The sequence below is a fragment of the Tenebrio molitor genome, chromosome 5 (genome assembly GCF_963966145.1).
Source record: "Tenebrio molitor chromosome 5, icTenMoli1.1, whole genome shotgun sequence".
NCBI classification, from domain to species: domain Eukaryota; kingdom Metazoa; phylum Arthropoda; class Insecta; order Coleoptera; family Tenebrionidae; genus Tenebrio; species Tenebrio molitor.
In genome coordinates, this window is record NC_091050.1 from 15,685,380 (window position 1) to 15,704,860 (window position 19,481).

General features: G+C 42.2%; 2 protein-coding genes across 2 annotated transcripts in view; one reads left to right on the forward strand and one right to left on the reverse strand.

Moving 5' to 3' along the window:
- mib1 (mind bomb 1) overlaps window positions 1-19,481 on the reverse strand; it is a 184,008-nt gene that overhangs the window by 76,301 nt on the left and 88,226 nt on the right. The gene's annotated exons all lie outside the window — the stretch shown is intronic.
- On the forward strand, window positions 2,693-4,254 carry LOC138131715 (uncharacterized). Its single transcript, XM_069048892.1, has one exon. It carries the CDS (start codon window positions 2,771-2,773, stop codon window positions 4,187-4,189), a length of 1,419 nt encoding a protein of 472 aa, XP_068904993.1. The 5' UTR covers window positions 2,693-2,770; the 3' UTR covers window positions 4,190-4,254.

The following is a 19,481-nucleotide window of genomic DNA, read 5'->3' on the forward strand; positions in this document are numbered from 1 at the left end:
AGCTTGTCGAAACTTCAATACGTCTTCGGCACCATTACATCCCCGTGCCGTGGCCGGATGACGACTCAACTTCCGAATTAAAAACGCCAACTTAATCTCGAACAACTCGGAATCTTTGTCGGTTCGGGCATGATAAATGGAGAGCATGCAGAAAACGGCTTCACCTCGAAGCGCCACCTCCTTTAATAGTTTTTTCTGGACGATTTATTCGGACTCTCCTAATGGCCAGACGGCTCCGCTAATGGGGTATAAATAACGCGATTAATTAATATCCGACCGCCTCTACCAAAACAAAATGTATCTCGATTCCAGCACTCTTCTTCGCCAAACAAACAACTCTCCCTCGCGTCCCGAATTAACATAACATCGTGTCCCGATCGACGACGGTTTTTGCGCACAACACGCAACATTCAATCGAAGAGAGCTTCATCAATCTTGCAGTTTTCGGATTAGCAAAGCTCACGTCTTTGCCAAAAAACATCATCGGAGAGTCGCTCGCCGAAATGGGTTTCCGCCGAGCACTAACAGCGTTGTCTTTAGGCGTTATTGCCGCAGTACGAGCATATTTTCGCGGCAGTTTGGATCCTCACCGTAAGACCGAAACACCTTTTGATTCCCCGCAACGACAGACCGCAACAAGGATAAAATGAAAACGACCACTTACGCCTCCACTCGATATCCACTCGTGACGAAAAGCGAAAGATACTCTCCCCTCGAACCGAATGTTCTCGTTTTCCGCACAAAATCGAAAACGCGGTCTCGAACGAACGAAAGAAAACGCAACAGTGAAAGTTCATTCGTTATTTAGCCAAAAAAAATCAAATTTGAACTTTAGAGCCAACAAGTTTTAAACTTTCGCCAACTCTGATTGGAAGTAACTCTATTATTTATCAAGCACCGGAAACGTTTTTTTTTGTCAGGGTTTTGTTTCATCCAAGTCCACCGACCGGTCTCTGCGATCGGAAAATATTCCCGATTAATTAGTCGCAACTTCCACCGCAGATTTTCCCGCCTTGGACCTTCGTCCCTTTAATTTCGCTCGAACGAACGGGAGGACGACGGAACAAATTCGGATATCATCACCGTTTGTTTCGCTTCTTTACCAAAAGTTTTCGCACGAAAAAGCGAACGCGAAAAGTGCTTTTCTGAATTTACTGCGCCCCGAGTGCCGAAAAGTTTAAACTACAAACTAAATTATGTCCGACACACTTGTAGTTTGATAGATAGCGTCATCGCGTGCAACTGACAGACCGGAAATCCTCCACCGACGAGACCCAAAAATCCGTCCAGTCAAAGTCGAACGTGATGATCGGGGATGGAAATTAAAAAAAAAGCAAGCTGCATCTCCGCGGCCGGCCGGCCAATATTCTTCTTTTTCCTCCCTCATAAATCATTCATCTGCACGTTGAGCTTTGCACCCGCCGCTAACAACTCTTTTGAAAGACCGAATTCCGGTCGAAATTCAGAACACATCCAGCGAAAAAATAAAACCGCCACGGATAAAATCGATGCGTGTCGGATAAACATACACGGTGGTGAAGTCAGCGGGGAACGAATGCGGCGGTGGAACTTGTTAACATCGCCCATTCGAATTACCTGCACTCGAAACGGCCGCGCAATTGTGATCGTGTGCAAATTAGCCGTTAATTTATAGTAACGTCGTTGGAGGCAATTGAAATGTGAACGGCATTTCGGGACCGCGTCGAAATAAAGAAAATTATTATTATTCCGGCAACGTCACCGGCGCCACTCTAATGAACAATCATTATTCCACAATTGAACGTGAAAGGAAGGCGTGCTGCTTTAGAGATCGAAATTTGATTTAATCCTGGACCCGGCGACGAGGAAGGAGGAGCCATCGATCGCGCTAATCCCGCCGATAAGTCCGGTGCACATCAGTCGACTCCGCGGTCAACCGTCGGCGCACGCCGCTCGATCCGCGGTCCGGAACCGTACGCCCTTGCCGCCGGCGGCCGCTCACCGTGTCCCCCCAACATAAACAAATCCCGCAATCGGGAAATCGACTTCGCATAACTTTTCTATTACGTACACGCGCCACCGGACCGAAGCTCGACTGATTAAACCGAAAACGCATTAAACGAACGCCCAAATTTACGGCCCTCCGGTTACATTATGCGTGCCGACGGTGCTTCCGGTTTTTTCGGACGTCCCCGATTCGCGTCGGGCGTCACACGAGAATCGAAACCCTCCCGCCGCCGACTTCCCATTATATATCGCATCGGGCATTATCCTGATTTAGGATTGTTGTCGGAGGCGAGACCGACTTTTGGACAAATTTACAATCGTGACCGCGCACACCAGCCGACCGACCTCCCGGCAATTTTCGCGAGCATCACCGAAGGATGGCGCGGGCGGACCTCACATCGTTAATCATGTCCGGATCCGGTCCCGCATTTACATATTCCGCTATCAATTTTTATCTTATGACGTCATAAATCGGAGCCGCAACCGTCGGTTCGTACGCGAACTGAAAGCGGGAGCGGAGCGGCCTCCTTTTTCCCGGAGAAGGTTATTTTCTCGGGCCACACGGGATTTCTTGTATTGGAAAAATTTAAATTCCGGATGTCACGTGCCGTTTGGATTATTTCCGAATTAGGACCGGCGGTAATTTGGTTTTTTCGAGCGATCGTGCGCCCGCACTCGCAACGAGTTGGCATCGACATCTGCGACGTAACCCTGGTAGCCGTCGTTCCTTCGATTCATCCGTCAGTCGGACGTTTGACGTGTCGCGTCAAATCTCCTCCTCGCCATGGCCTCCAGAATGGACCGCTCCCGAAGGAAATCGATGTCGCCGGAAGAACGCTACCAGAGATCGGTCAGCGCCCGAAGAAAGTTCCGCGCCCTCGTCAAGCTGATAATAGCCAACCTGAGCTGGCTCCAAGAGATCGAAGACGAAAAGCTCGGCGAAAACGTCAAAAAGAACATCCAAGTCCTGACCAGGAAGAAAGGCAAGAAGAGCATACTCACTCTGAAAGACAAATCCGTGCTGAACAAGCCCCAAGAGCTGAGAACCGAAGCCGAGAAGAATCACCTGAGAAGGATCATCGGCAATCTCAAGTGCTTCAGACGATACCCCTCCGAAGTGAAAAACCAACTCCCCGGGATCATGTATTTCAACTACTTCGGACCGAACAGGGTGATCGTCAAGCAAAACTACGAACCCCTCAACTTGTACGTGATCCTGACGGGAGAAGTGGTGGTAAGTCAGACTTATTACGACAGACTCTTGCAACAAGAAGTCACCAAAGACGTCCTGATAATGGGACCGGGAAACTACTTCGGAGAGGTGGGTCTGCTGCACGACATCGCCCGAACCGCCACCGTCACCACCACGGAAGCGTCGGAATTTCTCTACGTGAAACGGGACGATTTCGACCGAGTCCTGAAAGAGACGGTGGCCAACCAGTGGGCCGAAGTGCAGATGAACATGTCCTGGTTCACCTACTTCAAAAACTGGAACCAAGTGGACATCCGAGAGAGTTGCATCTTGGCAAAAAAGAAGAACTACGATCCGGACCAGATCATCTTGAGCAGCTCCGGGGGACAGCTGGACTGCGTGTACTTCGTCACCAAAGGCAGCTGCTACCTCATCGAACACATGACCATCAAGACCTCCTACAAAGAGGGCATCCCCCACTACACCCTGATCACGAACCCCGAAGAACAGGAGGGGCGACCGAGCCTCGCCGTCTACAAGGACATCAAAAAATTGCACAAGAAGGAAGAGTCCCACGCCGGACTGCTGAGACCGACGCTGCGACCCGCTATAAGCACGTCGAGACCTTCTCTGCGACCTTCCTTCATCATGCCCAGCGTCCGCACTCACTTCATCAAAGTGTGCACTTTCAACAGATTGGCGTGCTTCAACGTCGGCGAGAGCCTGAAGAACAGGATCATCGTCTCGGCCGGAGAGAGCGAGTGTTTGCTCCTGCCGCGGTATTTTCTGATGGACAAGAGCATGATCACCTTCAAGGCAATCGAACAGTTCTTGACTCGACACATTCCGAGCACCGAGATGGTCTTCAAGAATTTCCTAGAAGATCAGAGGTGGGCCATGTACAAACAGGAACTAGTCCAGGAGATCCTGTCGAAGACCGCTTTCACCAACAACACCATCCACAACGTTCCCTACACCATCAGACTGTCCGAGGATTTGGGCGAGATTTGAGCGAAAGTCAACATGTCGTGTGCGATTTTTTTGATTAAATTTGTTTCCCAAAAACAGTTCGCACTTGACGCTCAACTTCCAGGTTGCGGGCCGGGCTTTGCCTCCCACTTTTCCAAGACGGGGTTGAAAAACTGGATTAATTTAAAATTTCGCCCTAACTTCGTTCCATCTGCGGGCGAGGCAAATCAGATTTCCCGTAGCGCGAACCTGATTCTTTCCCGGTTTCGTCATATTGTCGACGAAGTGACAAAGTGTTTTCGGCTGTTAATATTTAATACAAACTCGATCTCGTGCGCCCAGGAAGCGCACGACGACCGGAGGGATGATATCGAGTTACGTCTCCTGGTCTTGGGGGAGCGAAATGATCTCTCGATTCCGTCTCTCCCGCGTCGTGTAAACACGCCGCGGACTACGACAACCGTCTCGCGACCAGGTGAACCAATTCGCACGACGGAAAAACCGCCACCGCCGTCCCCGCCCACCCGGAATATTGTAAATCACGGTCGGCGTGTCTTAATCCGGCGTCGTGTGGATATTTGCAGTTTATTTTATTTGCGACGACGTAAATAGCGCGCAGGGGCGTGGAACTCGATCGGTCCGGAGGATAAATTAGCGGCTAATGTCCAAGCGGCGGGGTCCAGGTCGCCGGGTCGCCGGGGTGGGACTCCTGAAGGACCGGAGGGCGACCGCTAGACCCGGAAAAAATCGGAGCGAGCGACAACGTATTTTCATCATGCAAATAGTAAAATGCGTAATTCACGCGAATATCAATTAGGCAGAAATTAAAGCGAACGTCATAAATCCGGCGGCGGTAGCATAGGCGCGATCGTTTCAACAACGTTATTTATATCTTGACGCCCGGATTACGTCGAATTTCCGGTACGGTGCAGGTACATTGTTTTGCAAATTAACGGAAGGGACTTTTAAAAAACACTCCATCGTTATTCCATTTCATTAAAACTTCACAAATGAATTTATTATTAACGGCGGGGTGCGAGGACGAGCTCCTCTGCCCGAATCGATGTTGCGAACAAGAAAAACAGAAACACGCCAATCGGGATCGCGGCGTCGACCCGGTCGAATGGCAGGACGTGATCGGCATCGCGAGAGGACGACCATCCTGACGATTGCACTTTTAAACATGACACCCTCTCCCCCGAACAGGAAGATTATCGTGCGACAAATGGAAGTCTTTCCGTCACGCCACCGACGAAACGGGCACATTACCGAGGATTTTTTCTCGGTACCGAACCGCCGACGGAAAGGAATTCTTCGCGATTTAAACGGCAACGATGACAATAAAAAAAATTGAAAGTATAATTCTGCGATAAAACGAAAAATAAAAGAACAGACTACGGCATAAGTACGGGAGAAATGTGACGTTAAAATTTATTAGTGCGAATATATCGTGACTAACGCCAGTTAACTTCCATTTTTGGGACCCATTTTAATAATTCGGTTCGGTTCTGTTTCCGATTTTGGCTCGGCGGAACGTTACGGCCACTCCGCCAGCTTTGCATTCATTTATGCGCTCGTGTGCTGCACATGAAAGTGACGTGAAGTGACTAACAAAAAAAAAAAAAAAAAAAAACAATCACGTGACTATTTCCGAATGAATTAATGACAGCAATCAGATAATTTTTTACGACATTCATTACGTTAAAATTACAGAATTCTCTTCGACGTTTTTATTTAGTAAGTGTAAATTGATGATTGCACGGGCTACACCCAGCTGCTTCAGACCCACATCTCCACATAAAATTACAAGCCCATCATTATTCTGGAATCTCGATACAACACGGAACGAAAAACATTTTTGACATTTATTTCGAGCGTTTTTAGTTTCGAATCTACATTCACGGACTTCCCTCCGGAGATTTAACGTTTTTATTTTTCTCTTTAGAATTTACATATTTATCAAACTCGCTGATGTTACGCGGTCCGACAAAAAAATCTTCATTCAGAGTGGATGAATAGCTTTTTCACCTGCAATTAGCACATTCAGCTGAATTCAAAGCGAAGTATTGCCGACTTCAATAAAAAAAAAATTCAATGCTGGTTTAAATGCCGAGAAGACGTGGAATTCGGTCAAACGAGGAACTCTTTGAAATGTTTCCCGCTAAATGTCCCCCAAGTACGTGAATCAAGAAAACTTTGACTTGAAAAAAGCGAAAAAATCCTTATTCACGATCACCGTAAGCAGTTACAAAATAGTATAACTAAACTGAGATTTAGATTTCTTTCCGTTTGAATAAACCGCAAAATAACTGGAACACTTTACAGTCTTTACACGATGAAAATTTAAATTGACGTATTTTCATAAAAAAATTAATAATAAGAATAAGCCGCACATGTATTCGATAAAATAGTAAGAAAAAAATTTAATAATATGTGAGGTCGATCATTATTTTGTTGATACGGCAATTATCCTTAATTTTCCAAAATCCAGATCTAACAGGCAAGCAAATGTAAAGATGTTTGAACGTAAATCTCTTACTATAACAGTTAAAAAGAAAATTTGTAAATCAAGAATGCCAAATCAGGTCACGTTACCAATTGACTCGATTTTAATTGACTGTTGCTGAATTGATTTTTTAAAATTAAATATACATATTAGTTAAGTGATTCGTGGGGAACAGGAAAATATAGTCTTCATGGAAAATTTTGCTATTTGTTAGCAATTTCGGTTTTTACACAAAAAGTTTTTAAATAATACAGAGTGGTCCCGATATAACCTGCCAAAAGAAATCCAGTAATAAATGACGATGAGCAGAACTCATACACAGAAAACGTTTCTAACAAGTTTTTTCATTTTCGAGATAAAAATAATTTAAAATTTGCTGTACGCTAGTGAGTTAATCGGGTTTAAAAAGGTAATTCTGGTTGCTTGGTTGTAATGTCTTTAGCAACGGTACCTGTAACACCTACGCCATTTGTCAAGTTTAATTTTAAATTTGAGAATCCTAAAAAGTTATGAAGTTTACAAAACAAGAATACATCGATTTGCATTTACTCTATGGCGAATCACCTGGTAATTCAAGACCGGCAAGGCGACCATACGGCGAGCGTTTTCCTGAAGGATACCTTCCGTTCCGTTGTACTTTTGTGGAGCTACATCTGCATTTATGCGAGGCTGGTTCTGACTGGTTCCAATACAATGGCGTCCTCGATTTAACCGCTTTTGATTTTTTACTTTTTGGGCCCACACGAAAGATTTGGTGTACGAAGTTGACATAAATACAGAAGACCAACTCCGGGAACGCATAGCAGACGCTGCAAACCAGATTAGTAATAACCCAGAAATGATGAATTCTGTTTTTCTAATCTTGTTTACAGTTACCTTTTATTAATTATATTATTCTTAAAGTTGAAGTTGAAAGTACAAATTATGTAAAATATTAGTTATTTATGCAACAAGTGAGTAAAGTAATACTTTTTTTACGAGAAGGAAAATTTGCCGCTCGAGCGAAGCGAGTGCGCAAATCCGCCGAGTAAAAAGAAGATACTTTACTAACGAGTTGCATACAAAAAATTTTTGGCGCCCGTAAGTTAAGATAACAATTTTTTCGACACTCAAAATTTGTACATTATCTCCTGTGTGAACCCGTGGACCTTTAAAACGCTCGTTTTCTTCGCGTTTTAAATTGGCCCACTCATGCCAAAAAAATCCCAATTTACATACGAATTCGTTAAAAAAAAATACTAATTATGAATGAAAAATTTTATAATTGCGTTAAAAAATGACACGCTACGGCACTTTTTTTAACGCAAAATGCGTGCAAAAATGAACCGCTATAGCACTTTTTTTAACGCTTCTTGACCGATTCAAAAATCACATATTTTATGAACGCAAACGAATGAAAAAACTTGCACTTTTTTTGACGGACGTTAAAAAAAATAATTTATTCAATAAGTACATTATTTTCACTGTTTACCCACAATTAAGACGATACTCTTATTACACAGTTCTTCCACAATTTTGCACAAACTACCTCTACATTTATTTACACTTTGAAGAATACCACTTTATTTATTATTCATTTATCATTTATCTCAGGCTACTAAATCGGCTTTTGTACCTTAATAACCTGGTGAATTAACGGACACAACGTATGTACAGCGTTTTCAATAAATGTCATTAAATTGATTCAATTTGTCAGATTTGTCACAAACGATTCGGGTATGGTTGCTTAGATACTGTCATACTTACAAACACCAACAATTAATTCCTGACTATACAGCATTCACGATTGTTTCAAATTCGGACTATCTATGAAAATCTGACATTTTAGTTGGCAGTATTGTGATTTGCCATAATAAATCTATTTGAGGTTATAATTGAACCAAACACTGCTGCCAGTTTGCTAATTTTTTTAAATAATTGAAGGCATTAGGAACAATGATCTAACATTTAAATTGAAATGAAACATACACATTTGTAGCGCAGTTTTCGTTTAAGAAGATTCCTAATACATAGGTATATTAAAATAGGTAAATTATGATTAGGTAACAAAATTAATAAAGTTTGACCAGGTGCACAATTCTTGAATCGATGGAATTAATTCTCATTGGAAAAATAAGCAAATTTTCTGCAAAAAGTGCAAAAGTGCAAAGTAAATGCAAAAGTGTATTCTGAACTTATGTCGACTGTCAAATGTGACACTTTTGCTAATACATAATTGTGTTTGTAAAAGAAAAAAAAAATGAAAGAATTCATTGCAATCCAAATAATGGTTGCCCAAGCACAAAGACTTTATCGGAAATTAGACCCGTTTGATCCTAACTCTCAACATATTGCATTTCTAAATTCTCATGTAAAATCATTTTCCAATAATTTTATTTAATTTTCCAAACAGTTCAAGAATACAGATATGAGAACATTTTCAATTCTACTGGGAATTCATTTATGGGAAAATATTCTCAAACAAATATTTTCCAGTGATTTCAAGAATTGGGCCCCAGCGAGAGATTGGTTGACAAGTTGACATAAAAACCACTAAATTCTACGTTGAGGAAGTAGAAATTATGCTCTAATTAATGTATTCTGGTGCATTTTGTAGTGTTGGGTTAATTTAATACAATTTAAAATCTCCCAATCTCTCGCTGGACAAAGTATACCAGAATTGACAACACGGCGAATATTAAAAAGCGAAACCTCATATGACAGAGCCTGATGTCAATATAACAAAAAAATACATTGGCCTGCTGCGTGTTTAAAACAATCGTGAACGGCTAATAGGTATACAACACTGCAAAATGCAGTAGAATACATTAATTAGAGCATAATTTCGGGGCAAAAATGTTACTGCTTGAAGGATATTCCGAGTGACTATAAATGATTGAAAATTATTTTGTGTTGGTAACACATTTGAAATCTTTAGTTGGCAACATCGTTGGCATGACACACATAATGTTTAAAATTGCAACAAACGTCAAAAAAATCTAAATCGACAACGTACTTCGTAACTTAACCTAACCTAAATAGAAATGATTGACAGATGAGCACGAGAAGACTTGCACTACCAACTGCATCAGTGTTGCCAATCCACTATTTTCCTTCAATCATTTATAGTCACTCGGTACTTCAAATTTTCCGTGCGCTAGGTACTACAGGGTGAGCAACAATAACTGTTACAGTTGGCAAAAAAAAATTTTACATAAAATTTTCAAGACTGAATTGTACCTATTTCGGTTTGTTTTATTGACAATATTGACACCTGGTATACATTTCAAATTTAAACTTTTTGGTTTTTGTAATCTTTTATTAATAAAATGGTTTTCTCGTTGGAACATGACATAAAAGTCACCAAAAATCACCAGAATTTATTACCAACTCAATCAGTACTTGTTGCTCACACGGTACTTTCTCTATGTAGAATTTAGTGACTTCTATGTCAACCAATCTCTCGCTGGACAAACTTTTACGTACTTTTGTAAACAGCAGTGTTGAATGGGTGTGGAAATTTAACCCCATAATTTTGGATCTAATAAAACGGGGTTTTCCCGACTTTTTAGATCCTTCTAATGACCCAGAATTTTTTTGGCAGGTTATATCGGGACCACCCTGAGGTATACTGAAAGAAGTAAGGGAACGAAAACATCGTTTATTGAAGAAAAAATTAAAACTACAAATTGAAAATGATTTACTCGTACACAGCTTTAAAGAATGTTCTAATATTAGCGGTGATCGTATTGTCAAAACCAGTTCCTCTCTTTCGTCGCTCCTCTGCATTAATGCTCACTCAGAAATAATGGTTGATGCATTACCTTAACACTCAAAAAAGCATGTCGATCAAAAACGTATTTCCTTCTAGTAACTTGTTTTTTGAAAACCTTTAGTTCGCCTTATTGGAGCCCGTACTTTATTATGAATCAAACATATTTGCTTTCAAGGTTTATGCAGTGCTTCCGACATTATCGCTCCACGATATAGGTGCTCCCGTGTTTCATTAGAAATTTATCACGTATCCAACAACTAATTCAAATGGCGCTTGAACTGAACAGTTAAAATCCAAAGGATTTAGATCAGGTGAATAAAGAAGACGTTCCCACAGCTGCGTTCTTCCTCTAACAATATCCCGAAGATCTTTTGTTCGTTGCAATATTTGAATTTTCAAAATTAACATACTCGTACTAATTTACGACAGTTGTAAATTTGTAAATAGTTGTAAATTTGTAAATTCACAGTCGCCAGGAACGATGTTCTGCTTGACGACTTTCGGCGCTTCTTCACCCTTGGCATGCCAGATTGGATCTTCCATGACCATCTAATGCATGTTTGATTTCGGATTGGGGTTTGTCGGGAACGAATCCTCGCAGACCACGTTTTAGAATCAGACAACTTCTCTTTGATTTGACCGATCCTTTCATTTTCGATTTTATCATCTGTTCCCTTCCCCTTGCCTCTCTACGAGCGTACACTGACCTAGCTTACATTTTAGCCACCCAATTCTCAACTCCTGACCGAGTATCAATTTCGATCGGCAAATGTGGCAGCTTACGAAACATTCTGACGGCTTTCTGTCACCATTCCGTACACCGAAAACGTTTTAGTATTTTTCAAATCGAAATTCCAACCGTCACATTTTCGTAAATATTTTTTCAACAATTAAACCCGCACGTCCTGCGGTCATGCGACGTCCAAATAAAATCCTCAGTACATTCGAAATCGCCAACGCTCAATTAATGCAATCGGACGTGATGATCGTTAGTTGGAATTATTTTTGGAAACCCGAGAAGGACGACCGTAACCCGATTTTGTTGCAAACCATCCCGTGTATCAGTGGAAACGTTTTATTATTTTTCAATTTAAAATGCAAACAACCGACCACAGCAGCGTCGATAAATTAGAGGAGTGTTATTGTTTTAATCGCCGCAATAATAGAGAAATACGGCTTTAATTAAGAGGAAAAATCCAATAAATCGCTAAAACGAACCGTGCGATTGAAAAAATACAAAAATCAACAGCGAACGGACGAATCGCCACTTTTACATTGTCGAAGCTAATCGAGAGAGGTGAATTGATCCGTTCGCATTAGGGCCGAACAAACAACTTCAAAATGGGCCAATTAAAACAAACTGTTATGGGGGCGCACGGTAGGTATGCAGACTGAAAATCGCTTCGTTCCGGTGCCATGTGCAACCGTCGAACTGCATGCACCCCATAAAATGACGGCATAACGATAACCGTAAACGATAACCCGTTGACGTGTCTTATTAAAAACAATTTTATAAATTGGCGATTGCGGTCTAGCACTGCAATTAGCGCGCCGCCATCGACCTCTCGTAATTACGTTGCCGATGGTCATCCAGAAAGACTTGTAACTAGTTTTGCGACGGCCGGAACCACAATTTCCAAGGGGACATTTTCGATGATAATTTCGTTTGAACAGACTGACGTGTTTTTAAACTCGTCTGGCGGCGGTTGATACCGACAAGGGACAATTTCAAACCGAACAAGGAACGCCCCAGCATAATTCACAATTCCGAACGTATTTTACGACGTGTTCGAGCGATAACTGCATTTTATAGTCGTTAATTTGAAGTAAGTACTCCGGTATTTTTAATCAGGTCGTAATTTACGGAAGCCCCACCGGTTAACGTTTAAATTATCGACGTCGATAAAGGCAAATTATGACGCGTCATATTGTTCCTGGATAACGTCGTCGTACCGAATTTTCCTGAACGGGGGGAAAAAGGATAAGTGACAGTGTCTCCGCGAAAAATGCATACATTAGGGATTTTATGAATCACGAACTTCGATACGGGCTCACAATAAAAAAACGCCTAATAAAAGGACGCACGGAGTGGGTTCCGCCGCATGTACTTCGCCAAGAGGAAGCCCCCACCCCCCCTAAATACACATTTTGTGTTTCACTATGAAATATTCAGTCGTAATTCTATAAACATTATTTACGACGCCGTAAACGGGAGAATTTCTTGAATAATAATGGCTGCGAATTTTCGCTACCGCTTGATTAAGCTTTAATAACAATCCTTTCCGGGAGTAAACGAGAAAAATCGTAAAATCGACCATAATCGGGGCTAATCACGACAACATTGCGAACCGCTCCCGCTCGTTGCCTCCATTGAAACGCCAAATTATGTCTCGGAAATACGTCGTGGTATCTAGATCTGCGACGACGGAGCCGGCTCGCGAATGCGCCACGGTACCCGGACCCGGTGCAAAATCGAAACCGGCACAAACACCGACGTTCTGGCCCTCCAGAGATAATTTTATTCGACCGGTAATTTGTTCCCAAAACGGAGTTAATTACGCAACTGTCTGTTACAGGGCCGATAAGGTGTACTTATGAATCCTGGGAGAATATTTTATTCTCATCGCTTCGTAATTACCCACATTGTGTCGCTCAACTGAACTAACTCGATTCGACTCGATTAAAGCGCGTCTCACGTGTTTTGCTGCGAATTGATTCGAAGGGGCAAAAAAAAAATACGCGGCGACACCCCTTCCGATCGCCATTATGCCGATTTATCTCTCGCAACTGCCGCCCCATTAAAAAAATAATTAATAATTGGCCAACTTTTTCCGCGTCGATTCACGTGTTTTTGGCACTTTAACATCCCCCAGTCGGGCACACAAAAAAAAAACAACAAACGCTCAAATCGACGTCCGCTCGATCGTAAATTAATCGTCCTCCCAAAGAGAAAAAAAATCGGCGGCCCCATTGTCGCCTGTTTCGCAAAAAAGCCACGGCGATCACGTCCGCGCACACCAACAACAAAAATAACGAGTAATTCCACAACAAACGGGGCCGCCCGAACCGTTTACTCCGCAATTCCAGTTTTACAAATGCCGGAGGTGGCGCGGCGGCCGCCGTTATAAGTATTCAGGGGCGGCAGTGCCAATTGGGAATTTCAGCCACGTGACGTGGCAATTTGTAGACGCGTCAATCAACTGGACACTCATAAACCGCCCCGGAACGGGTTGCCAGGGGGGCGGGCGTGCATCCAGGTCGGACGCTCGTAAACGTACGAATCACGTGCCAAGTCGGGATGATAATGAGGGACGCATCACGCACCGCCTCCCGCATGAATTACTCACGGTGAACGGAAGTGGCGGCGAAGAGGTATCGATTCGGGAGGTGGCGGCCGCCGCCGCATCCGGACTCTTACCTGCGAACAGAAATTAAGAGAATTAGTTTTTTTCTTCCTGTGACATCTCAGTTTTGCGGGGAGCGAACTGGTCGATTCGGAATGCGCCCCGACTTTGACGAGGGTTGGACCGATAATTGACAGACGTATAAACTACATCAAAGGTGGTGCTGATGATATAAAACATGCAGCCGATGCGAACGACTGGGCGAAGACAGGCGTCCGTCAATCAACAAGTCGGCTGCAGAACAAAGACCGCTAAAAGGGGCTCAAGAGCGCACGAGAACAAAATAACACCGACGCCTCGTTTCTTGTACTTTATTCAAAAAGGAAAACTTCCAAGTGTATCCGGATTTTTTGCAGAAACATGATCATTTCTTCGACCGTAATTACACCACAGCTTTTTCTGCAGGATCATTTTCTGTTATCGATGAAAATGTGTTGCCTTGCAGCATGACGAGAAAAATTAACCACAAAATTTGGCAGTTTTTCGAGTCCAATTTCTACAAGGCAACAGTGCTCAAGTTGCTAAAACGGAAAGCTACCCGGAGAAACAAAAGTTCGACGAGATCTGGATTAAAAAATACAAAAGAATAGTTTTATCTCACAATATTTATTTCACCACTCGTCGAAACATAGTATATTACACTATAAGTGATGAAAGTGCCTGATTTTTCAACAAGCAATACATGATAAATACTCTCGAACGCCAGCGAGTGAGGATAGTATTGCGAGTTGAAAAATCGCACTTTGATCACGAGTTGTGTATATGTACTATTTTTTCCAACATCGCTTATGAAAATGAGTCTCAATTTTAAATTTCTTTATAATTATTTTACTCTCCAATTTTTTGAATTTTCCGGATCTGGAGTTTCAATTAATGCAAATAACAGTGTCTTAAATTTTTATATTAATAAGTAGGTAGTAGATTGTTAAATAAATTTTCCTCACTAGTGAGTTTACTTTCCCCTCCATTTTCCTCACTAGTGATGCAAACGCCTATTTTCCTCACTAAATTGAGTGATGAAAGTATCATTTTCATAATAGACAAAAACGTCACTCTTCTTGCTCACTTATTGCACAGAACTATCACCGAAAAATCGCGACAAAAACGCGCCTCCATTATTAAAGTTGCATCGTGAGTTGAAGGAGCGGAACTCGAATCTGACGATAAATTTCTGTCTCACACCTTACGACTGGAAGTTTCAAATAAACAATTTTTTCCCCTCGCACGATCGTTAGTTTTATTTCGGTTTCTTATTCGCGTTAGGCACGAACCTCGACAATATGAACGCCAAATGCAAAATATGCGATCCCGGTTATTAACGTTCGCACACTGCTTTAAAATTCGCCGGCGTGATTCCAGGCACGTAAGCCATGCCATCCTCATCTCGAGTCAATCTTGTCTCTTTGAACCTAAGCTGCGCGTTTTATTGTTGCGTTTTGTTTTCCGCCGGCGAATCTGTCCCCATCTGCGGACTTATCGTGTCGCAACGTCACCGAGAAAACGCACCGGTGTAGATCCGACTTTTGTTACGACCCGAAACGAGTCCAACAATTATGAACCAAGTCGCAATTTGCCTCGAATTTTTAAAAGTTTGCGCGTCGAGCATGCCGAGGGTGGGTTTTCATTTTTCCTTTCGCGACGCCGATGTTAACACCGAATTCCAAGCGTTGGCGATGTAAGATGAATCGTGTTTAACCATGAACGGATTCCTGCCGGGCCACGTACCGACTGTTCCGAAATAGACTCCGACCAAATCCTTGACAAATGTCGGACATTCTGGTCTCGAAGTGGCGTGTCGTAATGACCACACCTCGGACGATTTTTCTTCATTTCGCAAATCGAGTGCGTTGCGGCGACGACGCGAGTGACATTTATCGCACGCGACAGATGCTACACCGATACAGGACAAATTTCGGTAAAAGTCATCGCAAGTAATTCGTTTCTTTCGACACTCACGAGGCATTTCCGCTTCGTTAGAAGACGTCATCCGGAGCCTCGCTTTCATTACCGAAGTGCACGACATGAACTTTACAATAAATGTCAGCGTAAACTATGACAACTAGTGTTTAATTAAACTTTTAAAAGCACCCGGTGCGAGTAGGGCGAGAGTCGCGGTGTCGGACGCGACCCCACCTCGAGAGTACGTCGGGATCGAAGAGCCGAATGCAGAATGAATGACGCATCTCGAGAGTGACGTGTCGCGTTCGAAAGCCCTCGCCGACGATAAAACGGGAGCGGCATCGTCTTGCTACGACACACGGCCAGAGGTGAAATTAAAAGGCACCGGGGGTGGTACACGACGTGGGCAAACCCAAGAAGCGGCCCAGCCCGTGGCGCTCCCTTTCTCCGCAGGAGAGGGTCGTGCTCGTTTACGACGCCGACGAAACACAAATCGTCCTAATTAAAAGCAGCACGCATGAAGATGAGAGTGAACATTACGCCGCTGACGGGAATTTAGGATAAGTCCCGGATAGGATTACCGAATAAACACGTCCCGGAGAGTCGCGCCAATTACGTACCCCTTCGATGGTGGTGCGCCACCTTTTTTGACGGGGTCGACGCGTCCTCGACGTCACTCCGACGTCGATAGCTACGAGGCCGCGTGCGACACGAAAACTCGGCGTTTCAAATGAAAAATGACACGGAGGACGAGGGGGGCCGACGAACCCGCTTTCGCATTTTTACAGGACAATGTGGAGACGCGCGGAACGGTGCAAAGAGAAAAGCCCCACATAGTTGGTATTCACCGCTCGGGACAATGCGCAAAACACGTGTGCATAATTACGGAACGTCGCTACATCCACAACACTACGTGCAAACACGACTGCGGTAATGAGGTTTTTATCATATTAATAGCGCCAGGGATTCTCTTGCATGCATCCGATGGCCGTTATTAAATCCCGGGACGTGTACGCCGCAAGGATTCACCGTCGACCGGCAAAACCGCAAAACCTACCTCACGGAGGAAACGATACAACACCATCTCGACTTAATCCATAGATGCATCTCGAATTCTCGATTCAAAATTGGCTCAATTTATCCCCATATTGCACATTTTTTGTAATATCTAGTTGTTAAAGGTGGCTTTCCGGACTGTTTGTCACCATGTAAACAACCTCATAATCATAACGGCCGGAGCCCGTTAAGGGTGTCCGTTATGAGCGGGAGCGGCCGTTATGAATGACTAAATAACTATAGCAACGTAGATCTAAACTTTATTTTTCAACTTTTTTACAATTGGTACATTAATGTTTAATGTTATGGGACACACCTTGAATTAATCGAAATCCGTATGCCACTAGCAGATATAGACGAGATCGAAGATGATGCTTTAGAATTTTAACACCAACACAAGCGCGATTTTGCAGGGAATAACGATGACCTCACTTGCTCTGCGGCCATCCGGACATAGGGAATAACTTGATCGCGATTTTTGATTGATTTCAGTCGTTTATTTTCAACGGAAAGTTAAGTGTTGAACAAATCTGACAAACAGCAGCAAATGTAGACAAGATCGAAGATGATGCTTCACAATTTTAACACTAACACAAGCGCGATTTTCCAGGCAATAAGGATGACCACACTTCCGGACATCGGGAATAGCTTGATTGCGATTCTTTATTGATTTCATTCATTTGTTTTCAACGGAAAGTTAAGCGTTGAACAAATCTGACAAACAACATTGGGACAATTTTTTTTCACAAACAACGGTTGACATGACGACGTCCTCCGCACACTTATTAATCATTCGGTTTTTTCGATGGCGTATTGTATTTCAAAAAGATAATTGTGAACGAATCGTAGAGATATTACAAAAACTATTGTACCAATACACGTCCGTTACGGCCGGTTTCATAATCCGACCCTAAAGTCTCCTTTAATAAAATGCGCCTTTAAGGTAAATGCGACTTTAAATCTAAAATAAAGGAGACTGCATTTCATAAACACGGACTATCGAAACATTAGTTAAAATTTGCATTAGTTCGAAAACGAATCATTCACCGTGTGTACGTAGTCATTTTCCTAGGGAATTCTAGGGAATTTTACAGTCAACGTTTGAAAGTTTTGGTAACTCGCAACTGTTTCCCTGGGACTTTGAATTGTATTTCGAGTAGGTATTTTAATTTTTGTTTATATTCTGCATTTTACATTTTGCTAGTGGAGCAGCGCCAAATTAAAACATCCGATTAATAAAAGATTGCGACCAAAAATGCCAAATCCAACCTTTCAAGTGAAGGAGGAATTTTATAAATCTAAAACAAAACTTGTATAAAATAAGATCCTACACTTAAAGAGAAGAGAGGAAAGAGAAGAACATGAAAGGAAAAAACTGTTACCTATTAGACTTAGATTGAATTAGCAAGAAAACAATTGAGCAATAAAAACTAATGAATTCATGGAATATCTTTATTTTCTGAATACCTATAAGTTTCCGAAATGTTGATTTAATTATTCGGTAAGTACCTACTAATTCACAAAAAAAAGCAGCAATTTGTGGCAATGCACTAGCCTAGCGAAATGTCACTTGTCATGTAATTGAGGTTATGTTCCCTATTTAAATCCACCTTTAACGAGATAAAAGGCCGACAACGAGCTTTTAAAGTTAAAGGGGGTTTTAAGGATTTAAAGACGCCTTTAATGAATATGAAACACAATTTTTGGTTAAAGGTGGTTTTAAATTTAAAACCGCTTTTAAAATACATTATGAAACCGGCCGTTAGGGCCTTTACTGCCTCGCCAGTATTATTCGACTCGCTCTGCGAGCTCGTCTCACAAAATCTCTGGCTCGGCAGTAAAGGCTATCCTAACGGACTTCTACTGTAAAATACTATTACGGCAACATGGCTATCGCGATCCTACATCTCAGTACTCCTGCACCAGTACATCAACTCAGTATGTTCTCCCCACTGGATCACCATTATCGTCTCGGTTTCTGTTAAAAATAAAAACAAATCGTCTAATCTTAATTTTGACAAAGTTGTCTATAATCTCTTTTTATTTTTTGCTTATTATATGAGCTCTCGCGTCCCTCAAGGTTCCGTTCTAGAACCACTTTTATAAATTAAAATTCCTGCTCCTCTGTGTTTCCGATATAAAACAGTGATAGCGATAATCTACTTTCTTGGCATTTATTCAATTTAGATAGTTGAAAGTGTATGTATTATATTAATACATTACTCTTATTTACTACATATATTGTAAATTATGTAACGCGTGAATTCTTATTTGACAAATCTTTCTGGTGCGTAACTTCATTTTGATCATACCTTCATTTATTGTGATAAAAGATAAATTGGAATTTTCCGTTCATTTTGTATTACGGTACTTCTCAAATTCTTTCAACGGTTTCTGTAATCCATATTGATGGTCATCCACTTCCATTCCTGCGTTTTACAATTCTTGTTCCACGAAATATCAGACAACTGACGAAACTAACATGTTGACGAAAAAAGAAGCAAGCATTAGGCCACAAAACAAACGTTTGTGAGCACACGTTTCTTTGCAACGTTCATTAAGGGTGACATTTAGGGCAATAGTAGTTTATTTTACGAGTTCTTGTGTAAATTGGGTTAGTGAAACGAGCGTTTTAAAGGCCCACGAGTACCAAAAAAGCCCATGACATGACAAGTTGTGACATTTATCAAAATTCGTTCACACAGGAGAAAATTC